This window comes from Silurus meridionalis, chromosome 3, assembly GCF_014805685.1.
Source record: "Silurus meridionalis isolate SWU-2019-XX chromosome 3, ASM1480568v1, whole genome shotgun sequence".
Classification (NCBI taxonomy): domain Eukaryota; kingdom Metazoa; phylum Chordata; class Actinopteri; order Siluriformes; family Siluridae; genus Silurus; species Silurus meridionalis.
The window spans coordinates 19850355-19877938 of record NC_060886.1 but is presented as its reverse complement, the minus strand read 5'-3'; the positions used below and the strand labels follow the sequence as shown (position 1 = coordinate 19877938).

At 39.8% G+C, this 27584-nt stretch overlaps 1 protein-coding gene across 1 annotated transcript in view; it reads right to left on the bottom strand.

The window, feature by feature from the left end:
* The window catches only part of tanc1b (tetratricopeptide repeat, ankyrin repeat and coiled-coil containing 1b), a 118952-nt gene that overhangs the window by 70224 nt on the left and 21144 nt on the right, over positions 1–27584 (bottom strand). Inside the window, exons 3-4 of the mRNA XM_046844163.1 lie at positions 16751–16951; positions 8262–8339 (exon numbers count right to left, since the gene is read on the bottom strand). Coding sequence (XP_046700119.1) covers positions 8262–8339; positions 16751–16951 — 279 coding nt within the window. The remainder of the gene's footprint in view (positions 1–8261; positions 8340–16750; positions 16952–27584) is intronic.

Here is a 27584-nt window from a genome sequence, read left to right as displayed (position 1 = left end):
GGTTAAATTCACTACACTGGTCATAATGTTACACCTTATATAATATCAGGGCTCCAGACTGCGACTAAAATGATAATTTGCGAGTAATATTTTTGCCTAGATTGCCACCTTCGACCAAATAAATGTACAAGTTATGAGCGTATAATCTGCATGTTATGACTTTTTATGTGCGTGTTCTATCACATAATTTGTTGACGTAATGAACGGAGATGCGTTCACCGCCAATGCTTAAATTAAAGTGGCAAAATAACCGGACAGTTGATATAAATAATTGGATTCAAGAGTTTTCAAGGCTGAGGTACGATCACGAGACGCAGAAAATGCGAGCAGAGAAATTGCAGGGAAAACTAATTTCATTACCGAGCATATCACTTAAGAAAAGAGACAGTACGAAAACACAGCGATATTCAAAAGCTTAAAAATGCTCATGATCACATAATAATAATAAAAAAACAGCATGAGTTAATTTGTATAAGGGGAAATCCCACATGCACGCCAACAAGCAGCAACTATAAGCTTTAAAATATCTAAATTAAAGATGGTTAAATCTCAATATGTGGCTTTTTCTTTTTTTTAAAGTATACTTTTATACATACATACCCTTATTTAACCTTAAGTTTTTATAGAGTTATAAATAAGCAAAACATCGGATTAACCGATTAATAGAAGAAGAGAAATAATCGTCCGATTAATCGATTACCAAAATAATCACAAGTTGCAGCACTATTTGTTTTAGCACAGGATGGTGGTGAATGAATTTGTCTGGTTGCATAGATTCATATAACTATACTCTGTGTGAATTTTTCCATGTCTCTAATTCACGTTGGTTCCCGCAGGTTGAGGGACATGGCAAGAGGTGGACTAATTGCCCGGGGTGAAAGTGTGTGTTCGATATGTCTGGCAAAAACAATCAACCCATCAGGAGTGCATTCCTGCTTCACTCACAAAGATCCTGCAACATGTCACTCCTCTGCACATGTCCAAACATCTCAATCTCGCCTCCCTCACCTTGTCTCCAAAACGTCCTACATGCGCTGGCCCTCTTATAAACTCATTTCAAATCTTGTCCATCCTCGTCACTCCCAACGAACATCTCAACATCTTCAGCTCTGCTACCTCCAGCTCCACCTCCTGTCTTTTACTCAATGCCACTGTCTCTAAACCATACAACATATACAACCTAAAACAACACTCAGTTCTCCTTGAGGCTGCCAGAGGAAAAGATGAGAGGGAATGACTCTAAATCTCTCAGATCTTGACTTATGAGACAATGAACAAAGCTGTTCCAGTAGCTAATGCATAGCAAAGTCAAATATTTTAGCAGAGACTTAAAGGCATCATTTCTACTTCATCAACAGAGTCAAAAATATTTGTGTTGGCATAAAAACCCCACTGTGACACTTCACCGGTTCTACAGAAATACCGCAAGTCATACATATTACAGATTTAAACGTGTAGATGTTTTTATGCAGTGGGATCCAGAGAAGCTAAAAACAGCCAAACATGTAGCTGAGAAGTCAAGAGATACACGGGTTCAAGCCTCCTGCAATTGAACATGAAATGAAGATAAATTCGATAGGACCGATAGTTTATCGTGGATGTCTTTAGAGAAGAAAAGGCACACAGAATGCTGGGTTAATAATGAGGGGATGTACAAGGATTCGTGCAGTTAGGATGAAGCAGCCGCTGTTAGTTCACTACCAGGTACCAGAAATCTGGTTGCTTGACTCTGTTGTGAGAATGACAGTATGTCTTAGACAAGTCTTACATCTCCAACAATGTAGCGCTTGGGCTCTTCTCCCTGTAACATTAACATGATCAAAGAATAGCACTGTGACACAGTGGCTCAGATTTCCATCTCACAGCTCCAGGGTTCCATCCTGAGTTTGGGTTACTGTCTGTGTTCACCTTCCAAAAACATGCCAGTAACTAATTGCCCTTTGGAGGTGTGTGTGTGTGTGTGTGTGTGTGTGTGTGTGTCTTATCCAGCAGCAAAAAGCCTCTAAAACACAGTGACATCTTTAGACTCTTCTTAAAAGGGTCTATTTGTGATTTTGTATCTACTTGCTGCACAGGAGGTCAACTGATATTTAGATATAAGGGCAGGCAATGGTCGATATATATATTTTTGGCTGATATGTTTGGCCGGTTTTCTTTCCTTCATTTCAGAAAATGTTACGGTTGATTCATAAAACATGAGACAGAAAATTGCTTAAATTAAACATTAATTGAACAACACAAGCCTCTCCAATCAGTGCACTTGTTACCAGGTTTTGGTACCTGTGACTACCTAATGTTACTCTCGTCTGGGAATGTCGGGTGGTTTTTGAGGGTCGGGAGGCTTTGGTTTTTTTTCTTCTGGGTGAACCAGTGAAGCCAGTTGTTTATTTGGCTGATTCTGCATGTCGAATCAGCGGCAGAGCTCGTACGCAAGAAAGACAACTCTGGTTGGCTATTTAGCTTAGCGAATGAGCGCATGAGAAAAAACGAACACGCTGGATACCATCCTTGCTCTCGTCTTTGCAAATTAGCAGACATGATTGGAAAAAGCTGCACAGATCCGCTAATAATAATAATCGCGGCTGGTTTAAACGCTGCTTTCTATATATTCACAGTTCTAGCTCTTCTGTTTTCCCTGTTTGGATGCAGAATATGCACTACTGCCACCTACTGGTTAAGTTTTCTCAACCAAGCGCGGAATGTACACGCACGGTTTGGTGTCTCGGATTGAAGTTTGGTGTGTAATTTGCAGCACACTCGGTCGATGTCGAATAATAAAGAAAATACACAAAAGCCAGCAGATCAATCAGTCAAAATCTAATATATACACACACACTCTAATACCAACATCAATGACACACATTGAGATCACACATTTTCCTTATTCTAGTGTTTGATGTGAACATTAACTGAAACGCTTGACCTGTTTTCTACACGATTTCTTTTTGCATTTCGGTTGCTGCCACAGGATTGGCTAATGTGTTCCAAATAAAGTGGACAGTGAGTGTAACTGTAACTTTGGTCGCGAAGCACCAGGTTCCTAATGACGAAGGGAATGAGGGTCTACAGCTCTGGGAAAGTCAAACACCTGGGCGTCTGGCACCCAGCCAAACTGGCTCAGGAAATTAGCAGTCATTACTGAATATTTACACTCAGCCTAATAGGGCATTATTGAATGCTATTACTGAGCTATGTAAACTTATTCCACATTTGTTAGTTCTTCAGCCTAGAGAACTCCTTCAGTAATAGCAGGTGCTAGAGATGAAGCCTGAGGGGTCGGCCGAGTCGGCAATGAGGGGGAGTGATTCCCAGGAACAGTGGGGCGTCTCGGGAATGCCATGGGCTGCTTTTCCCTGATGCTGTCCAACAGCAGGAGAGAAGCACCAGATCCTCTTACTGTGTTGCAGAGATAAACAGTGACCACATACATGCATTTACTTTGTCGTATTAGTTTTCCTGTCTTTTTTCTGAAGGAGTGCTAAAACTATTTAAAATCTAGTAAAGATTGAGGATAAAAAGCTCTGTCACAATCCTTTATAAACCTCTACCAAAAAGTGTATGGACTTATTACACTTATGCGCATCTCTAATAAGAACGTTTTTCCAGTTGTGTGTATAGGATTTAATTTTTGGAATTATCATTGCAACCAGCAGCAAATCGATTTTGGAACTGATCTGACTGAGGGTCAAAGTCACGGCAGGGTTAATTGTCTGAAATTGTTTTACTTCAATGGCTTCCTTCCTGTTTGAAGTATAGTTTAGAGGGGAATTTAGGCAGAGAAATTAATAAATAAGAACTAGCCGGCCCTGGTGGCCTTGAGTTTTACTTGCTTTTATGTCCATGAATTGCTGGACGCAGTGAAAAACAACCGAATGATTTCGAGGTGGTTCGACAGCAAACCCGGGCAAAGTGCCAGAAAACAAAATTGAACATGGCGATGGCATCATATTTTTACATTGATTTTCCTTTTCTGTCCACAACCATAAACCATAGCGATAATAATAACAGCAATAACAACAAATAATAATGGCAAATGTATTGGTTAAAAAAAGAACACAATAATCGGAATATTATTAAAAAAAAAAAAGAGAGAAGAGGTGTTTTAAACATTGTCTTTTGTTTTAATTAGCTTGAAAGTCTGAACCATGGTGAGTGAGCTAAAAGAAAGCAAGTGTGTCTCAGTGCTTGGACAATTGAAGTTTTCTCACATGTATCAGTTTCTCTGCACCTACAAATACAGTACAGACCAAAAGTTTGGACACACCTTGTGTCCCCAAACTTTTGGTCTGTACTGTATATATAGTATATATACAGTACAGACCAAAAGTTTGGACACACCTTGTGTCCCCAAACTTTTGGTCTGTACTGTATATATAGTATATATACAGTACAGACCAAAAGTGTATATATATTATATATACAGTACAGACCAAAAGTTTATATATATTATATATATACAGTACAGACCAAAAGTGTATATATATTATATATACAGTACAGACCAAAGGTTTGGACACACCTGCTCATTCAAAGAGTTTTCTTTATTTTCATGACTATGAAAATTGTAGAGTCACACTGAAGGCATCAAAACTATGAATTAACACATGTATATTTATATACATAACAAAAAAGTGAACTGAAAATATGTCATATTGTAGGTTCTTCAAAGTAGGCATCAAGAGAATGCCAAGAGTGTGCAAAGCAGTAATCTAAGCAAAAGGTGGCTACTTTGAAGAACCTACAATATGACATATTTTCAGTTGTTTCACACTTTTTTTTATGTATATAAGGGTGTTTTCACACCTAGTTCGTTTGAGCCCTCCAAACGCTCTCGGAGCGGTTCAGTGTGCATATGTGAACAAACCAAGTGATCTCAGACCCCTTAAAAGGACCCAGAAGCGAACCGTACTCAGACCACCTCCGGAGGTGGTCTGAGTACGGTTCGTTTGTGGGTCCGTTTGTGGTTCGATTTGTTTGTGACATGTGAAAGCAATGTGGTCCCGGTCCGCTTTTCATTTCGTTTCGCCAAATGTCCCTGGAGGCTTGCCATACCTGCAGCCGTGTTCCGTCACTGCTGAAACACAAAACTTTTTGACATGGCAGGTCGCGGAGTCGTGTGGTCTTATGAAGAGAGCTGTGCACTTATTGATATTTGTAAAGAGGATGGCATTAAACGCCAACTATTCTCAACACATAAAAACATAAAAGTATTTCTTCTGTTTTCTCAAAAACTGAAGGAAAGGGGCTACAACAGAACAGCACCACAATGTCACGTACAAGTGAAAAAACTACGACAGAAGTACATAAACACACGTGATAAAATTTCACACAATTCTGGGTTCTGAGTTCTTATGAGGTTGAGGTGTGAACACGAAAGGGTCTGAGATCACTTCAATACTGAAGAGGACATTTGCTTAGATCACTTTCTGGTTCACTTTAAGTGAACTGGGTTTGGTTCTTTTAAAACGAACTAGGTGTGAAAACACACTTAAAGTGAACCAGAAAGTGATCTAAGCAAATGTGAACTCAGTCCCTTTCGTGTTCACAATAAAGACTCAAAGAGAACCCAGTTCTCTTTTGGTCCTCTTCAGTATTGAAGTGATCTCAGACCCTTTCGTGTTCACACCTCAACCTCATAAGAACTCAGAACCCAGAATTGTGTGAAATTTTATCACGTGTGTTTATGTACTTCTGTCGTAGTTTTTTCACTTGTACGTGACATTGTGGTGCTGTTCTGTCTCCAGTGAATCGACTGAAAATGCTTACATCGATCGCTAAGCTGTGCCAAGAGAGCATTGGTCTGTGTCATTTCTGTCGGGCGTTTATTTGTCTCTTTGTTTTGAAACGGCAATGGAGAGAAAAGTATTGTTGGTGACCCATAAATATAACGATGTTTGTGAAGTTGAATGAGGGGGTTGCATGAGGAAAAATGTGTGATTATTTTTGAACATCGCTATACCACGATCGCTAGTCCACTCTGCAACACAAAAGTGTGATTTTAAATCTCAGTTTTCATTGCACAACAAAAATGGCATGCATGAAGAAAAACAAAACGTGTTTGAGAAGAATGTATACAGATTGATGTGGAGGTAGCATTAATGTTAAGTGAAGGGTTTGTTTTTGTTTGAGCATGAAACTGCAACTAGGGGTCTTTGCAGATGCTATCTACCTCACACACAGAGTTAAAACAGCATGAGAGACCTCCCATGTAACCATGTAAGTGTGCGAGAGAAAGAGAGAGAATGTGTGCGCCTGTCTCAGATATCTTCGATGTACGAGGGCAAACAGAGCAAGAGGGGTGTGGCAGAAATGGAAAGAATGCAGCAAAATATAGCAGTGTTCTCTATATTCGGACATGCTAAAAATCACTGCCCTGTCCTGCATCCTCATAGTCCAAATGCATTCCAAACACACACACACACACACACACACAGCTCAGATGACACACAGTTCACTGATCGTCCACCTCAACTGCCCTGAGGTGCTGACATCATGCCAGCGGTATGATATGGCCATGCCAGTGATGAAGCTGGCACAGACGAGCCGCTGGCGCCTCCTTGCTGAGAACGTTTCCCAAAATCCAGACACACCCCAAAAAAAAAAAAATATCACGCTTCACAGCTGTCTTCCGCAGCAACACACAAAACACGCACTTAATACACTTAAACTGTCATATGTCCACGGTTTGGAAATAACGAGTGCACTTCGTCACTCTGCGTCTGTAACACAACTCCAAGAACAGCTCATTAGCGTTGAGACGAGTGACTGTGGGAAAACTGGTTTTGTGCTGATCCGTCTTTATCGATGATGTATGAACTCTCTAACTACGACTTGCTCACACGCTTAATATAGACACAGACAGTCACGGAGAGCCGAATACCTCGCATTGCCTTCGCTAAACATAACACAGCTCTCCGTTTAACCCCTCTGAGCTACACCCTGCTCTAGAGGACATAATAAACATAATAAAGGGGCACACACAAGGAGGCACAGACAATTACACCCCCTCTCACACACACACACATGAACATACTCTCTCGGAAAGCATACATTCCACTCAATTCAGATTATTTAAATGCAATTACCCATGTACGCATATAAACACAATGTGCAACTACTTCACACTAAATAACAGTGGAACATGCAAAAGCAATTTCACCACAGGATGCAATCACACACACACACACACCAAACATGTGCACACAGGCATAAACACTATATGGACAAAAAGTACTGGGACACCTGACTTTTCCAGAAATATGTGCTTCTTCCTCAAACTGTAACAACAAAATATTTTCCCTTCACTTGAACTGGGAGACACAAAACCTGTTTCCTTTGCCCAAAGCAAACTCCATTCAGTTATGGTTTACATGGGTTCAAGTAGATCCTGAGCGGCCTGCTATAGAGCTCTGATCTCAACCAAACAGAACACCTTTGAGATGAACTGGAACGCTGACTCCGCCACAGGCCTCCTCACTCTACATCACTACCTGACTTTACTAACACACTTTTGCTTGAATGAGCACAAAACAAGTCTAACATCTTCCCAGGAGAGTGAAGGTAACGGCAAATGTGGAGTAAATGTAAAATTGGATGATATAAGAAAAGGGACATGAACATTTTCCTTCACCAGCCTCTGTTTTTTTCTTACTCTCAACGTTAATAATAAAAATAAAACGCAGCTTACAATGTTCTGTAATGGAAAACTGACCGATCCGAAGCAGCGTCACTGCTAAAATGCTTCAATTTCTGAGCATCTGAAAACAGCATGTATTAGAATCTGTTCAATGGGTTTACAGTATATAAAGTGTCCTTCATACAACTTGCTGTGAATAAGCTGTTACCATAGCAGCAATTACATCTAAAAATGAACATGCAATATACACTGAATACATAATGTAAATGCTCCTGTCAGAGCTGCTCCTAAAGAGAATCGACACATGCTGAAGGATCGGATTGGAGAATTTATTAGTGCTGTGGAAAAACGTGCATCCCTGATATTTACAATTTGCATCGTTGATCACCATCGTAATTAGCAAAAACGATTGAATAACGTCCAATAATGATATTAAAATCATCTTTCATTATATCAGTATTGTATCGTTATAACCTAAAAATACAAGGAAAAATATTTCACCAAACAGATGTTTTTCACTCTGTATAAGTAAGATATATTATATAAAGAGTTTGCTCACTGTCACTATGTACTGGACATTTGACTACATGATAAATCACACATTTCAAAACACAAACACACTCACCATCTTTTCTCAGGGCAGATGAGAAGACGTCACCTGGAATGCGAGGACTCTCCACATATTTAGGTTTCCTGAGTGGTCCTGGTCATACAGAGAAAGACGAGAGAAGAGGAGAGAGAGTGAGTGAGAACGAATCGGGATTCAGCGAGACGCCTCGTGGAATGCTGGCTTAAACTTTTGACATGGAATCAAACTGACTGGTGGGCCAGGCTTGGCAGAGTTCCCTCTCCCTCTGACACACACACACACACACACACACACGTCACACTGATAGTAAGGTTAATTATGTGGAGTCAGGAATCGCCCCGTCTCACACACACACACACACACACACATATTGAAACAACTGCAGGAACGTGAGCTATGCAAGAAGCCACTGCAATTTGCGCTCGGACGTGTAAGAAACCGTGTCCGCGTGCTCTTTTGATATTCATTACATTCTCGTGTTTTCCTCTCGGTCCACCACTCTGCTGCAAACTCTCTCTTGCTCACACTCACTTATAAGAGAGCCATTGAATCTTGGCAAGAGCGCACTAGCGAACACTTAACATTGAACAAAGCCAAAAGGCTTCTACCATGCTGAATCAGTTACAGGCTTATTGGTTTTGTCATGTTGAATCAGTCAAAGTGAAAAGATTTTGCCAACAATTCAGCCTGAAATCGCTGCATGTACAAGCTTGTAAATCTCAGACAGATCACTTTAATGCCTGTAAAGTGCTCTGTTTTCCACTGTTTATTGTTAAGAACCACAGGAAACCCCAGACCTGGAGACTTGTCCAAATAAAGTCATGAGGGTAATAATAAAATAAATAAATAAATAATTTTTTTTTTTTTTTTTTAAAGCCAGTAGTAAAGGGGACTTTTCGGCGCTGTGGGAGCGTGCAGCGTCAGAGCCAAGCATAGAGCGATTTGCCTCTCTGTGTGAGTAAACCTGGTTCTAATAACCTGATTGGATTGATTTAAAGTTTACTGTATCACAGCAAACCTTGCGCTTTCTCTCTTTCTGCCTAACATTAAAGCACAAAGATACATGACTTGATGCATGTCAGCTGTGCTGTAATCCTTTAATCCTCACGGTAACGTGGCAGAAAGTTGGAGGGTGACAGCTGTGCTGTAGGGGAGACATGGTGTGAGTGAGTCTGAGGCACACTGCCCTCTATGGAGCCATGCCATGAAGTGCAGCACAAGTGAATGCCAAACGCATACACGTTCCCCCTGGGGGGCATTCAAATCAAATGTCAAGCCTGGTGATACAAAATACCATGTTTACAAACATCTGGATAAGTAGCGATCATGACTAAATGGTTACACTTTAATACTTCAAATTGTAATTATTATTTTGAGGCTATAAATAAGACAATTTGAAGTGATTTTGGTTTGTAGTGAAGATTACCCCCAAGCCCCCGAGTGACTGAATACAAGAGACATTTGCTTGGAATCAAAAAAGGCAAAATAAACACAATTCTCTGCTTGATCATTCTGTTTTCTACATCATTCTTTCTCCAAAATAAACCGTTGTTGTCAGTCCACAGAGCAGACCATGATGGGTAAATATAATGTAAACAGAATCTCGTCCAATCAGCTAAATTATTTACATTAATGCACTGGACTGGATAATGAGTAAAAGGAGAATCTATTGCCAGCTGTCAGTTATAACCCACCCCTGCTTTAGTACTCACACTGTACTTAAACATTATTTGTGGCTATACATTGTCAGGCATTGCCTTTATGCATGCACAGCTCTGGAATTTTTGCCCAAGATATTCATTAAATCCATCCAGTGTTCCCAGCGTTTTGAAGATGTGTAAAGTATATCTGGTAACTGATCATTAAATTATTTCATTTTTGTGTTTCAGATTCGAGCCGAGTATTGTCTGGATCTCTTGAGGCCCGTCAAACCCTAGCAGATGAAAAATCTTTCTGGTATTAGACACAGACAATAAACACATATCGCTTTATCCAAGTCGTGTCATCGCTTCACTAATCACACCCCAGAGAGAAAATAAAATATCTATTCAAGTCTGGGAAGATGCTCTAACTTTCTGACTAGTTCTCTGCCCTCTAGCTTAATGAGCTGCCTCCAGCTGAAGAACGGATATAATTGCATCTGACTGGATAAGCTGCTCTTTCCTGCTTTATTATACTGTGGTCAGTTTTATATATTGACTCTGCCTAGGTATTTTTTAACGCATTCAGTTCAACACTTTGCTGAGTTCACATCCGGACTGCAGTCTGTAAGTTAACAACCACTGAGAGCATACAACCAATCAGGCACAACATAATGACCAGTGAAGTAAAAAAGACTGATTATCTCTTCATCATGGCACCTGTGGGGTGGGGTATATTAGGCAGCAATTAACATTTTGTCCTCAAAGTTGTCCTTAGATGTGCAAGCGTAAGATTGACAAGGGCCAAATTGTGATGGCTAGACGACTGGGTCAGATCATCTCTAAAACTGCAGCTCTTGTGGGCTGTTGCCGGTCTGCAATGGTCAGTATCTATCAAAAGTGGTCTGAGGAAGGAACAGTGGTGAACCGGTGACAGGGTCATGGGCGGCTGAGGCTCAGTGATGCACATGGGGAGTGGAGGCTGTTCCGTGTGGTCCGATCCAACAGACCAGCTGGTGCAGCTCAAACTGCTGAATACGTTCATGCTGTTAATGCTCGACAGATCATGACCAACATAATATTAGGCAGGTGGTCATAACGTTATGCCTGATCAGTGTATATCTAGTATAATATATACTATTGTACATACAGATTTTTTTTTTAAAGAGAAAAAAAAATCCATCTCCATTTGCAAAAGGCAAACAGCAGCAAGAAACCTCCAGATTGACTTCTTATAAAAATAAATAAATACAAGATGAAGGCCATCACATATTCAAACTTGGTAGTAGCAAAAGACTGTGTGAACGTGTTCATTCGTTACAAATTCTCACCTGTGGCTAAATGCATACCAGCAACTGTGTGTGGAATTTCACACCTGCAGCCATCTCTGACACATTTCTCATGCTTTACTGTAGAATAGCAGGCATTTAAGAGGTGTCAAAGACACACACACACACACTTAATCAGACACCTTCTGACTGTGTGTATAAAACAGCAAATATACTGAGAGTCTGTACAGTTACAGAATTACAAAATAAGAGAATGAATAATGAAGTGAATTCTTAAAAACTTCAATAAGAGATGCAGCATTCTTGGACTTGGACTCTGACTTTTTCACATTTCCACTTCACTCCCCAGACACCCAATCCTCTGTATGAGAAACAAAAGCCACAGGAAGAGAGAAGCTGTGACAATACTCCGCTTTCTCCTTTCCCCCTCTCTCTCTGACAAATATCACTCGTCTGTCCAGTGTCTGAAATAAAAGATTCAGAAGGACATGGCCCCTTAAGCTGAAAGCTCACTTGTCGCAGAAAAGACTCATAAGCATGAATACAACGGAACCAGTTTTTCCATGAGCCATTCAGTCTCTGTTAGACACAAGCCACCCAGTCCCTGAGCTGCATCCTAATAAACCATCTAATCACCCTGAAGGAACCATGCATTTTGAGTAAGCTGGATATGCATTTCTATCATTCTTCTGAATGTACATTATGCAAATTTGTAATGCCGGTTGGAGACTTCCGAGCAGAAGCACATTTCAGTCTAACTCCAGTCTGTCTTTAACGGTCACATCTGTTATTGTGCTTATGAAAAGCTGCTTGCTCCTGCAATTCACTATGTTCTCTGAATACAAAGTTGCCTCAAAAATGAGTCTGAAAACAGAAATAACATACCAAGTGGTTTAATGGATGCGAGATGGGTCTGAATGAAGAAAGCCAGACAAGCAGAAATTGCTTAAAATAGACTTATTTTTCTTAGGTACTCAGAATCATGAAGCCAATTTCAGGCCATGCTTTAGAACACAGAAGATATACTGCAAAAAATAAAAAAACAACAAAAAAATGTATAAGTGACAGAATAGTGTGATTGAGCCTTTAAGTCGATTAATTTCCAAAAAAAACTGCCCATGAAATGTGTGATATCTGTAGCATTATATATCATTTCATTGGATATAAAACTAGTGATTCGATATGTCTGCATGTGAAACAAGACATTCAACATGCTGCATAATATAGTAGGCCACGCCTGAATTAAACATACGACTTAAATAAGGAAATAAACTCTGAATTCAGGGAGTCTTTCTTCACCGATTAAGTCCAGGCTAAACGCTGCAGTGCTTTGGGAAGTTCCTATCGGGTAGTGGAAATGAAGGATTTATAAACAAAGCCCATATAAAGCTCTGTGACTGACAGCACAACAACCAAGCAGCAGATTGGGAAACAAAACCCATGTTAAAGAAGCTTAACCGTGTTTGACAATTTCCAGTTTGTTACATGTGAGCACGGCTTTGGTTTTGTCATATGGTTCTAAAGAGTACAAAAGTGGTTTTAATTATTGTATGATGTCGAATGCATTAATTAATTAAAAATGGAAATGCTTCATTTGGCTGTATTCTGAAAGCAGGTATTCCCCGACTTATAATTGAGGTGTTACAATGACGCCGTCCTAACTTGAAAATGTTATAAGTGGAGACATGGCCTAGCTTACCCACGAGTCTTAAAAAATAGTGATCAGTATGGGGGAATATACGCTAATTTGTTAGTCATATAACAAACCCCAGCACATAATTTAGCAAAACAAAATTTACAGTATAGAAATAAATAAACTTTATAGTATATATATATTATATGCATGGGGGCGGGCGGGTGGACGAGCTCCTAATCGTGAGTGAAGGGCGGATCCAAACGCGCACTGTTTCAGTGTCTGCCAACGCTAAATAAAAAGGAGAGAGACAAGATCTAAAATTGGGCACAAGTCTGTAGGCCGCTGGGGAGTTTAATGCATTTTACAAGGTGGGAAATTTAAAAAAATAAAAAAAATAAAAAATTTAAATAAAAAACATTTTCGTATCGCTATCGTCATCGTGAGATCGAAAACTCCTAAGTCGAACCTTCATTCTACCTGTATATCATATCAAGGCCTCTGGGAGGATTTACAGAGAAAGAACTTTATTACATAGTTTAAACACACTAATTCTGATACATATAACAATATCAATCTTGAATAACTGTAGCAGTCCGACACCAAACCACTGCATCCAACATTCTGCCCTGTCCAGAGCCACTGCATCTACACACAGAAGAATACAGTAGTGAACAGCGGTCTGTGCTTCTAATACGGACAGGGCTGTATAATGTATTCCCTCTGAGAATCTGTTCAACATCTGCTACAAGCATACAGCTGAAGCAGCTCTGTTAAATCGCTGTCAGTCAGAAGCCAGCTAGCCAGCTCTAGTGAGTTTGGCTGTGAGAGGGTTTGGCTTCTTACCACATGCATGGCTGCTAAAATGCCAAGCTGGACAGAGCAGTAAAGAATGCGAACATGCTCAGAAAGGTCTTGCATGCCTGTTCGACACACCAGAGATGTTAAATCACACTTTTGACGCCACTTGAATGTGTGCATGAGATGGGAATTCATTGTGTTGAACACTAAAGTAAGCATGCTGGAGAGACAGATTTGCTGCTCATATAACAGCTCGCAGTGCTTCATTATGAGCTCTAACTCTATTAGGAGCTTAGACACTATGACAGCACCAACAGTAGTAGCATACAGTATATTTGTAAGTAGAAACCAAACTGCCTCAAAGCATGGTTATTTATTAGCCCAAAAAGAAGTCAGCGTTATAGCAACCGTGAAGAACACAACACCCACTTCTTGGTACACATTTTTGGTTCATAAGGCAACAGTTCAATTTAGCCGTAGCATCTGACAACGTTACAATATGATGGTATTGAATTCGGGGCCGTCTGATTAATGAGCTGAGTTTGGCATTCATTTGGCAATAATAATAATGAAGTTATAATACTAGCAATACTATAATATTCTATGCAATGTAAGAATCAATTTATGATTGTTGATTGATTCAGTTTAGTCAAGTGACCTTTAAATCTATGCATCTATTAATTATAACAGCTGTAATAAGGATCGGGAGATTCTCTAAGGTTGTACAGTGATGTACTCTCAACTTAGAAATATACATAAAACTCAAACAGCCTCTTAGGGATATACTCAAGGAGCTGATTAAATCATGACTTCAGAATAATTAAACAGATCAGGAGGTGTAGTTAAGAGGCTCAAAGCTGATTATGTGAGAAATTATAATCCTGATTCACCAGAGGGAGGCAGTGTGGAGTTAACCAGCACCTTCTATCCATTCTATTCACTGCCCCCCTGCTAAGCTAGTAAACCAATTAATTAAAGATCCCCGGCCCTGTGAAACATCTGAGAGCTCGGTGCTGATCAAGTGCACGTGTCACAGCCACTGGATGTGTGTTCAATTAGAGCAGCGACTCTGCGGTGCTCCTTGGGGCAGATTAATAGAGGCTGCCACAAAACATCCAAAGACTTGTAAGGAAATGAGACACTGGGCTGCGGAAATGAAGGCAAAGCAAGGAAACCATTTCAACCACCCACACGAATCACGGAGTGTCTTTAAACTGCGGATATTTGTGTCAGTATTAAATGGATACCTGGGCAGAAACTTCAGATGTGAGGTTGCTTAATGCTGGGAGGAATTTCCCAGACACAGTCCTCACTCTTTTCACTGTGTTTTGGACCGCCTGATTTGAGTGAAGTTTTATAGAAAACACCGCCAAACTAACCAGCTCTGACATGCTTCTCATTCATATCAATGAATACAGTGACAGTCTGTGTGTGTGTGTGTGTATGTGTGTGTGTGTGTGTGTGTTTAATTGGAGGTAATCTCCCACACTTCCAGCTGCTTTCCACAGCTCACTGCGAAGTCCCAACAAACACTTAATACGACGGCACACAATCGCACAGCCCACAGTCACTCCTATGAAGTGTCTCACTCACATTCACAGACACACACTTGCATAAATGTACAAGGAGAAAACAGAAATGCTGCCATTCTTAAAGTCTTGGCATGCGTATTATCTGAATTGTGTATAAAACTCAGATGTGTCGTAGCTAAAACACCTGCATGAGACGAAGAAAAAAGATCTGACACTCTTTCTTTGGAACGACGGACTTGAAAGCATTAGTCATAATCCAATTTTACATGTAAGTGGTAACAAACAACTGAAAGCTGATGAAAAATAAATAAATACTGAAACATATTAGTACATTTTTAGGATGGGTGAAAGTGATATTGGTTTGAAGGAAGCATGTAGTGCAAGAAAATCATATTTACAGCAAGAAATAAAAATCATAAACAAATCATAATAAATAGATCCAAAATAATAAATGCATCAAGAGATATAAATATTGCTTCATAATTCCCTCCTGGAATTTAGAGTCCAACTCAAATTCAAACATGAGGTACATGGAAGCAATAGAGTTATCGGAACAAATCGAATACACGTCCATCCCCTAAGGAATTTTCACGAAACATCTAAGATTAAAGGTGCTCAAGAAAAAGCACAAGAGTCTGTCCAACTGTCTCTGGTACAGTTACATTTCGTTCTATTTTAAAACTCATTTATTTGCCCCCAAAACACAAAACGAACAAAAGCAGTTACAAACAATAAATAAACAAAGAATTTATAAAGAATGTGACCTCTGCTTGTCCTGCGAGCTTCAGATTCATCAGCTTGCTCAATAACTGCATGAAAGTAACCAGATGCCCTGTGAACATTTCTGCTATGTTTTGTTTTTTTAAAGGAAAACAATATGGAGTATGATGTACATGTGTGTATTCATATCCATTTAGAACACACTATCTGTTTATTCATATTTGTTGACTAATCAGTGCTGGTGCATTCACATCAAATTGATATGAGAGATCAATCAGTGTTCCCATTTCTCCTCAGTGTCTTTTTTCTTTCTGTGCTTCTTAGTCCTCTTGGGCCTTATAGGTCACCATGTGTCCAGCAAATGCCCAGAGCATTTTTACTCAATGACCTCTTTATCTGCAGCAGGCCATTACCACACACACACACACACACACACACAAACACACACTCACACAGCTCTGTCCACACCATCACAAGAGTAAAACGTTTCTTCTCCTACTCTGTTGTTATCACCACTAAAGTCACTCAGATGAAGTTGCTTCAAATCATGTGGCTTCTCATTAAGTGTAGGGACAATTCTCATGCATTTACCCTTTCGGTAGGAATCTAACAATCCGATGTGGACACTCAGATGTGGACCAAAACAACCAGTCTGAAACTATCTTAGCAGGGTTGTTTCTGTCTGGTGCAAAATGAACACTTTAACAACTCTGAACTGACCCGAGTAAAGGAAGTGAATTAAACCTGCCATGTTTTCTGGGATGCTATTTCTAGAATTTAATGTATGATGTGAGCTGGTGATCTGAGCCGAAGCGCTCAGCTGTAGTGCTGCAGAAATATGTGTTTGGGATATTTAGCCTGAAGAATCATTAAAATTTTGTAATCATTTTTAACAAAATTTTGAACTTACCTGGAGATTTCTTGCAGGCTTGTGACTGCATCATGTAGTTCTGTCGTGGGAACAGAGGTGAGGATGGCAGGGACATCGACACAGCTTTAGACAGGGACAGTTTCAACGCGTCATCGGGAGGGCAAGCCACAGCAGTGTTCGAGTCCTGCACTCCACTGCCCAGTCCTCTCCTCTGAGCACCGAGCAAGTGCGGCTCCCCGACTGGCAGGAGAAAACGAGGAAAAAGAGAGTCAGCAGTTGGCATGTAAAGCCTGACTAAATAAGAGGAACTAGTCACATGATACATATTCAATCCATCTGACTGCAATCACCTGCTTCATGGAACTATGGACATACAGCTCTTCTCACAAAAACACCATCACACAGTCCTGTTAAGCAGCTGCTGACTTCATTTTCATCAAGCGATTATATGAAACAAATCGAAAATGCAGATACTGAAGTCTCAATTAGAACTGATGAAAACATATAGCTTATGGGTTGACATTGGTGCTTCGAAGCCTAACAGGTTGAAACCTATATTGTAATTATCTTCATCGCCTTTTGAAAACGACGACTGCACTCATTTATGTAACGTGTCTGACATGCTTTCAACACTGGTATTAACTGAGCAAATTCCAGCAGTCATAAATGAAAAAAAAAGTTAAATAGGCGTGCAGGTTCCCATTTATAAAAACACAAACAAAACATTAGAGAGGCTTAAATGTTTCGTTCCAAATAAAATAATGGCTTCAGTGAAATCCATAAGTGCAGCACATAGACTAGCACTTAATGACTAGTTTATGAGTTTCAAGTGCAAATGACTATACAGCACGAGTATCAATCCTCCTCATCAACAACTCACATCCAAACTAATCAGCTTATTGCAAATTAATTCTTAGTTAAAGGGAATTATTTATGATAATTCTAATTCTTTGACATTTTAAATACAGCAAAAGGTTGCTCTAGGTTTTTTCCAGTCAGTTCCCCTGATGCAATGACACACATCAGATCAGAAACACCTGAGCAACCAAAAGCATCATAATTCATTCATTTACCCAAAAAAAAAAAAAAAAAAAAAAGAGAAATGTGTCTCATTCAGTATTTCTATTGTTAATTTCATCTCAAAGAAAACATGGTCTGAATTCTGACAAATCACAGCTACACTATATGGACAAAAGTACTGGGGTGTCTGACTTTACCAGCTACATGTGGTACATCCCAAAATATTACCACAAAGCTGGAGGAACACACCTGTTTAGCATGTCTTTGGATGGGGCAGCATTAAACTTTCCCTTAACTTAACTAGAAGAGCCGACCCTGTTGCAGCATGACAATACCCATGTGCACAAAGAAAACCTAATGGGTATCAGTGGAAGATTTTGAGCGGCCTGCTATAAAGCTCTGACATCTAATGATCATCTTTGGGATGAACCGGAATGCAGACCGCACCCTAGGTCTCCTCTCCCTACAATAGTACCAACAACACCCTTGTAGCTGGGACACGTATATTTAATATTAAATTTAGTGGGACATGTTCCTAAAACAGTGGAGGTTATTATTGCAAATGTTAAGTCAAGTCAAGTTTATTTCTATAGCGCTTTTCACAACAGACATTGTCTCAAAGCAGCTTTACAGCAATCGACAGTTAAGGTGAATGGTGTGCATTTATCCCTGATGAGCAGCCATGGCAACAGTGGCAAGGAAAAACTCCCTTAGATGTTATGAGGAAGAAACCTTGAGAGGAACCAGACTCAAAAGGGGAACCCATCCTCATTTGGGTGACATCAAGAGTTTGATCATAAATCTTTCAACAATACAGAACACTGGAGAGAGAGAGAACTAACATGAGCACTGGAGTATAAGATTATAAGTAATGTTCTTTCTACAGTCTTATACAGTCTTTATGGTTATAAAACTAGGAGCTACTGAGCTCAACATTTGTGATCATCACAGATCCAGCATCGGATGGAGACTAAATGTGGAGACTAAATGTGGAAATGGGATGTGGAATGGGATGTTTAAAAAGCATATAGAATCTTATGGTCAGGTGTCCAGAAACTTTTTTTCTGTATCTTTAGCTATGCATCTCCCCTATCATTCAACAAGACACTTCAACCAATTGCAGTTTGCAGAATGCACATGTATGTGGAAGAAGTTCAACAGCTTTCCATGTTAAACTGCAGTTCAAAAATGCACTCCATGTGTTTCAGAGGAGAAATCTGTTGGTAGCTGTGTTATAGAGGAGAGCTGGATAGTGAAACGCAAGCTGTCCTAATTAGGCAAAAAAAAAAAAAAGGAGAAAGAAAATGAGTGTATTTGCAGACATTTGTTCACAATATAATGTATATTTCCATATGGACATGCCCTTTGGTCTTAATCAGACATAATCACTACTACAGTTACTGATTACATCTCAATAGAAAAATCCAGACGTCTAGAAAGCAGGAGATGGGTATTCACATTTTAGCATCACTAATCTGGTGTCAAAGTCTTTATACTTTACTAATTACTGCATAATTCACCACATTCTCACAAAAGGCTGAACACCTGTACTGTCAGACACTGTAATGGGGTTTTGAGAAGAAACACACACCCACACACACACAGACACACACACACTCCACTCGGCTATGAAAGCATGTAGCTGTCTACCTGCCTGCCTCAGAAGAGTCTCTTTCCTAAATAGGGAAAACGAACTGAATCCAGTCTGACAGAACTGCTGCATGATCAGGATTTATGTCCCTCAAAACTGACAGCACATTTTAAATATTTTTTAAAACCTATTAAATGAGAAGATGTACTACACCAGCACACACGGCAGTGTCCTATATGAAATCAAACAATGTTGGCAGATCTGTGTGAACTTGAGGTAGGCAGACCTCAGGGTTAAACTTATATGGTTTACCAGGACAACATCCTGCTTGTGTCTGTAAGACAGAAATATGAGCGCTCTAGTCCCTCAGGTCTCACTGGCATATTCAACAACACTCCAAGCCGATAATGATTTAATGCCTTGTAGGCTGATGTCTCTTTCTGCTGGTCATGACAGGCCTGACGTCTGCATCCTTTAACTGTCTGAGTTACGCTAGGCCTCTGCGCGGTGAATGGGTTTAGCACGCTCTCTGTCTCCGCTCTGGCTGGGAGAAACTGATGAGAAAGTCAGACATGCGAACGCAAGTGTTAGCGCTATTGCAATATGCAACCTTCTGCTTCGGCTACTCATCGACCTCACACGACATGAACTTTGCCTTTACAACCTGAATGCAAAACGATTTAAATTTCTACTTAGATAATATGTTTGTCTAATTTAGAACTAAGCACAACTTTAATACAGGCTATGATTTTATCATTCTCGGTCACTGCATAATTCCATGTGTCATACTTCATAGTGTCTTCATTATCTTAAAACAGTAAGATGGTCTGAGCAAAAGGGTCCAAATCCAAACTCAGAATGTAGAAGAATGCCAGCAAAAACAGGAAACGGTGCATCAAGTATCACTTCGGGCAGACAACAGACCTGCTCTGTCACTGATAAACCTTTTGATGGGGTCACAAGGCGCTGATCCTTATGACCCCTTAGTGCACAGCAAATATTCACAGTTAAGCCATAGAATAGACCTAAAGTCAAAAGGGTGGGCAAACAGAGGTTAAATCAAAGAGCTCAAATCACAAAACCCCATTTTAACATTAGTTTACAAATACAACCTGAATATCAAGAGATGGCAGTAATAGAATGTGAGAATGTCCGAGCTGTGCACATTACTGACATGCTCCAAAAACAGTGAGAGAGAGAAAAAGAGAAGCAGACAGACAGAAACAGAGCGTCTGTGAGACATACAGTGAAATACAGAATGAGAAACACAGATACAAAGCACAAACAAAAAAAAAAGTGAGTGAGAGAGTGAGAGAAAAGAGTGAGAGAGTGAGTGACAGACAGTAATAGAGAAAGACAGAGCAAAAAATGCAACAGAAAGAGTGAGAGAATAAGAGAGAGAAGAAACAGAAAGATATGACCAAGAGAAGGCTCAAAACAGCACAAAAAAAGTATGAGGTGAAAACATAAAAAACAGAGTGATAGAATGAGAAAATACAGCATATAAGAGAGACATAGTGTGAGAGGAGGGAGAGAAAGAGAGGAAGACTGCAGCAATAACATGAAAGTATGGCACAGTAAACTGCTGGAAGTGAAAAATGAACATAAAAGGGCAAAAGTGTGGTGCAGTGTACAGGAACTGCAGCAGTTCTATTCTCGCTTTGATGGCGTGGAGCCGCCCGGCCCACAACACTACAGCAATTTCAGTGCTGCTGAGGCAGTGGAAACCAGTGTCTGCTAATAACACACTGCTGCCTGAGGTTCTGAAAATGATTATAGGCTCACTTCATCCATTTCCATTTCTAGACAGCGAGACCACTGCCAAAGAACCCAGATTCTCCTGAACTAAGAGCTGTTCTATAGAAATATCCATCTAATGACCAAAACTGATCACTGAATGATTTATGGTTTGGTATGGAAAATTATAAGACACATCGGATCCCATTTTCTGGGTAGGCCAACTTGTAATAATAAGTTATAAAATGCTTATTGATGATGGATTAGCCTCTAATGTTACAAACTGCACCTTCTGTCATCCATGCATGCTTACTGTCCTAACAAGCCACGATTAATTGGTGTGTGAGTGATGCAAACTCACACACAAGCGATCACAGGCTTGTATACGTGCAAACTCATGCCTGTTTGTAAAACGGAGCGAGGATTGTGTGTAATCTAATTTCTATTAGTCTCCCATCAGTTAATTTGACAGATGAATATAGAAGAGCGGAATCATGAATGCAGATTGGCTTTGTCAAAGGCACAAAGCAGGCCGAGTACAGGACAGTGCAGCAGTGGGAAATTCTGCTGCAAGACTGCGTCCCAAAGAGCTGCTTATATCCACTACAGAGAGCTGAGAGACACACTGACAAAAGATCCCACACTCATCATGAGGAAGGGGAGAAGTGAGAGAGAGAGAGAGAGAGAGAGAGAGAGAGAGAGAGAGAATTATAAGAGCTGTGTATCAGAATTTGAGGGTTATATGCGCTTGGATTACACAGTATAAATCTTACTTTGGACTCAGTTACAATTACACCCTACTGTTTCTCGCTCTCTCTTTCTCTCTCTCTCTCTCTCTTTCTCTCAAACTCTCACACACACACACACACACACACACACACACACACACACACACACACACACACACACACACACACACACTACTGTAAAGGGATAGTCATGCAACTAGATCCTTATTCTGTATCCAAATAGTGTTAAAATCATGCCAATATGAATACATGCATTAACATATGAGCAGTTGGTCCTCCTGCAGCAGACATTTCAGCTGCCCTGAACAAAAGATTCTTCAGCAAGCAATGGTTTCTACAAAATCCTATAAAAAATAGAAAATGTTCTCACTGCTACACTACAGTATTCAGTTCTCCACAGAAAACAAGCTCAGACAGAAGAGGTTCGACAAAGGGTATAGAAACATGAAATTCTATATACACTTGGCAAGTGAATACTGTGCTGAACCTGTCTTTACTAACCGGAGGCTGATTTCTCAAAATCAGACACCTGATACTGCCTCTTTCATGCAGCCTCACATAAGCATAGTGTATAGCATGCTTGCTGTCTAACCCTTACATAATAAGTACACGAACAAACAACAAGGCTTCGCCTTATGTTTATTCACAATGTAAATTAAAAAAAAAAAAAAAAAGTTTTGAGTGTGGAATAAAAGTATCTTTTGCTACTTTACACTGAGCACAAATTAGGAAGTCTGGAACTTTTTTTTTTTATAAATTGCCATTAAATGTGTTTCTCCTCAATAACTAAATAATAATTTCTTCCACAATAACCATTTCCCAGAAGATAGGTTCAGCCGACTCAGCAGCATACAGAAAGTAAGTAAGATTTAGTACGGACAGCTTTAGAAGCCTGCTGTTTTTTAGGGAATTAATACCTCTCCATTACAAGGCTTTTCCAGCTAGGATTTAGAACTAGCAGTTTCTGCTAAAGATCCTTGATGTGGACAAATGAGTCGATCACTATTAGCCGCACGCTGTAAGCTGCTGGACGATGTGGTTGCACTTTAGTGCAGAGAGGAATGTCTTTCCCAGTAGCCTTGAGGGAACAAAGACAGTGAAGGCCAAGAGCCATGACATTTCCCATTTCTCATTAGAAAGGGTTGATTGCCACTGGTCTGGGAAAAGAGCCTGATGCTCAGCTCGGCCATGTTTAACTCGCTGGAAAGCAAAGGACGCCAAAGTAAAATGCCAAAGAGCTCTGTATTTAACATTTTATTTAAAGCAACCACCTTTACTGTACCTATATTTATTGCATTCTTAGTATAAGCATAAGATCTTAAAGTCTTTTCAAAGCAAGACAACAAAAGTGTAAGCGAATGTTCTTTATATGGTGGCTTAAACCCCATTTCGAGGGCTTAATCCATGCTTAAACATTCACCTGTCTAACAGCTACAAGAGAAGCCTGAGTGACTCAATTTAACCACACTGGGTAAATAGAAGGTGACAGTGACTCTACTCACTCTATTCAGAGTTTACACAGCCTCTTTTTAATGCGAACAATAGGCAAAAAAGCAGCTTTACTTCTGAGTTAAAGAGAAACCGAGAATATCAATATCTTATGCTGTGTTTTTTATGTTTGCCGTTGAATGTGTTTTCTGAAAGCTGAAGAGGTCACTTCCTGCTTCCTGTGCAGGCCAGCGGTTTATCATCGCACACTGTGCCTGATGTTTTTCCACACAGGACGTGTTTTTCGGGGTGACCCTAGACAGGTCAGAGGTTAATGATAGATTTTGATTGGCATTAGAACGGGCCATTAAACAAGAGTTCAGCATATCGGACAGAGTGGTCACAAGAACAACAGCTCCCAGTGAACAATAGGAAGTTTCAGCTGAGGCTCATTGACTGTGTTTAAATAGACGTGAGCAGCGGCACCTCTCTCACAGAGGCTTTTCTCAAACTATACTTTTAAATGCTGCTGTTTCCACAGGATCATGTGTTTGAGATTTTCAATTTACTGCTTATTATATTTAGTAAAAAACCAGGGGAAATTTACACTATATGGAAAGATTTGTGGACACCTAGCCATAAGATTTGTGTGTGTTCTGAACATTCCATATTTAGTCTCCATTTGCTGTTGTAATAACCTTCACTCTTCTTAAAACAAGTTCCACTACATTTTGGAGTGGTCTTGTGGAGATTTTTGCTTATTCAGCCAAAAGAGTGTTAGTAAAGTCAGGTACTGATGTAGGGTGAGGAGGCCTGAGGTGCAGTCAGCGTTCCAATTCATCCCAAAAGTGTTCAACGGGGTCAACGTTAGAGCTCAATAACACACCACTCAAGCTCTTCCCCTCCAGCCCATGTGAACCATATCTTCACCAAGCTTTTTTTGTTCGCAGGGGCATTGTCATGCTGGGACAGATTTAAGTCAAATTGAAGGGAAATCTAATTTAGCTAAATTGGAGGCACACAATTGTTATTTCATGCAGATCCAAAGACATCCATTACAATTATGTGCCTGCAATATTGATGTACAATTTCTATATATGGCAAGAAAAGTCAGTTGTCCCAATACATTTGTCCATATAGTGTAGGTATTTCACCAAGCCTTAAAAGCTGAGATGAAGACCAGGGTTGAACTCCTAGAACATACATTCTTTTCCAGTGAGCTGGGAGAAAGCAGAACAGAGTGCAGCACCACTGCCACATTTCCATCCATGTAAACCACAACCACACTGCATGCCTGTTAGAGATAAACATTCGACTATGATTTCCAACTCATTTCTCACTGTTTCTTGTACAATGCAGTTTATAATTAATTAAGACACAGGATCTGTTGTTCTGCCAGGGTACTGCATGAGTAACAGCTCCCAAAGTAATCAATACATCGGCTTACAGCACAAATTTCTCCTCAGTTCGAACTGATTCTGAGAAAAATGGCCAGAAGTCTGCTTTGGGATATGACTTTTGCCATTAAATTCTTCATTTTAATGCTGAAAAAAAGCCACCTTACTACAGATCTTGCTGAGAACATAATGCCATGAAAATTAATCTGCATGCTGCGGTCAGAAATTCCTCAGCAAATGTGTGCCGGTGAATTAGACTATTTGGGGATCCTGGTGAAAACAGAGGGAATCGATTTCTACACTAATCAGTAGTATGACTTTCAACAGCATTTTGAGGGAAATCATGTGTGTGACTCCATAATGTTAGTGCAATGAGATTAATCAGAATCAATCAAGTGTTTTACACATTCACAAATGTACTTTTTCTGTGGAATTAATTTCCGTTCTCTCTTTTAACTTGTATCATAAGAAATAAGATACTGACGTGATGAAGGCTGTTAATTTTCATATGCGTTAATATTATTAAAAATAATTACTGAATGCAGACTGAAAAACGTATTCATGTTCAGTCAGTTCTGTCATTGTCTGGTATGATTCTGATCTCATGCTAATGTGTGTGATGTTCCACATGTTCCCCCTCATGCCCGAGTTCCCTCCAAGGTTTTCTGGTTTCCTTCCACCTCCCAAAACCTGGCTGGTAGATGGACTGTCTGAATGCTAAATTGCTGTGAACGACTCTGTGCATATTGATTATAAGAGAATTAAAGCGTCACATAAAATGCCATCATTTCTGTGAATGCACTCCTGTGCTCCCCTGATAAGGCTTTGTTTGGACAGCCTGGTAAATAACAGGTACTGGATTATGCTATGTTGTGAATAAACATCAATAACTCGTCAAAGAATTCTCCCTGCTCATCACTGTTAATAATGAAAAGTGCCTCAACTGTAGTTGCTTTTTTTTTCTTCTTAAAGCTCAATGAACAGGCCGAACCCTTTCATATGCATCACTAAATTCTTCACAGTAGTCTAATAACACTTGCATCTTATCACTTCACAGTATATAGTTCATCTTCCCACGGCGAGGCTGAACTAAGATAACACTACTGTTCTGAAGGACTTTCCACTCTGGGAATGACATCACTTGCTTCTCATCAGCCAACTCTTACGTAGCCTTTATTTGCCCTTGCTTTCAATACACAGGCGTTTCCATGCCAATGGACGGCAGTGTTTTTCTTTTTCTACAAGTAACAACTCTTGCTGCCTACTGGCCAACTTAAAAGTACAGAACACAGTGGTCAGTCTACAGAGACTTGAAGGTTGATCTTGAGTCGATCAACAATTTCTAATTCAATCATAAAGGCGGTTGTGACCAGGAGAGCTTTAAAATAGATCAAAACCCCCTGACTTGCTCTGGTGACAACAGCACATCTTACTTTAAAAAAAAAATAATAAATACAAACACGAAGTGCTTCAGGGCTCCAGACAAAAACAAATAAATAAATTAAGGAGAATTTGGCTTCTATGAGGAAAAACACTAGCAGTCATTCTGTCGTGTGTACATCTGCCATCTTTTTACCACATGCCCTGGGAATCTAGGAACTGAATATTTTTTCACGATTAAGTGATCACTAGTGTTTTTATGCTTTTGAGTTTTGCTTTGACTGTCCGGTTATTTAGGCGCTTTAACTCAAGCGTAGGTGTCGCGTGCGTCATAAAAAAGTCATAACATGCAGATTTTAAGATCATAACGTAAATGTATATGGTCACAGGTGGTGATCTCGGCAAAAAGTATTACTCGGAAATTAATAATTTCGGTCGCAAACGCGCCCATTTTGTCGCAATCCCTGTGCCAGCCCATTAGAAGCCCTGTGCTTGTTAGTGCTTCTAAAAATCAACACAAAGCCTTAACATTTTGAGTCTCAATTTATTTCATAGATAGATAGCACAAGATATCAAAATATATTGTAGTCTATGTAGGCATGATTGCACCATGTATTTTCATCTGATTTTAACAGCTGAATATCTCCCATTATATTACATCTTCACATTTTTATACTACTTCTTCTTCCTTGACTTTTTGTCATGCAATTGATCCTAGTTTGAAACAAGTGTTATTTGTCTTGGTGAATTATCATGCTAGAATACGGAAGATTAATAAATTGCACACAGTGTACAATAATCAAACTGTTTGTGACATTCAAGTGATGATTGGCATTAATAGGCCCAAAGTGTAACAAGAAAACATTCCTCACACCATTACACCACCCCCACCAGCCTGGACTGTCAACACAAGGCAGATTCTATTCATGGATTGATTAGTCCACCTGTTTAGCTCACCACTAAGTAATTTAACTAGCTATCTAGGGTCAAACACATGTGTGATTGTGCAAATGCCTTTCTACTTTAAAAAGAAAATATATGAATTTCATAGGATTTGAACTTAAAGCCTTAAACACGGTCACAGCTAGCCCATGCTGTGCTGCTTATTTTCAGGCATCAGGCATATTTAATGATGCCATTTGCAATTTATACCCATGGGACTAATAAAATGTAAGTGTGCTGGTATAAGTGAGATTTGTAAATTAGCTGGTGTGAACTAGCACTTTGAACAAGGTCAAGACATATTCTTCCCTCAGGAAAACTGGTAAATCTCTCTATATAAATATACACTGTGGTAAGGATTATTGAGACAAGAAAAAGACAGAAACTCCTTTGGGAGGGAGGGTTTTTTTTCCCCCAATAAAAGCCTGTGTATGTGTATATGTGTTCTCAACCACTAGACACAACACACACACTGAAAGAGGGAATATTTGACAAAAGGGAAATATTTATATAAAAAGAAAAAAGAAAAGAAGTTGGCATCTCCCACAGAGCACCAGGAATAAAAATACTAAATGAATTCAGTGTGAAAGACTGATTTGATATGGACAGCTGCAAAACACAGCAGATGA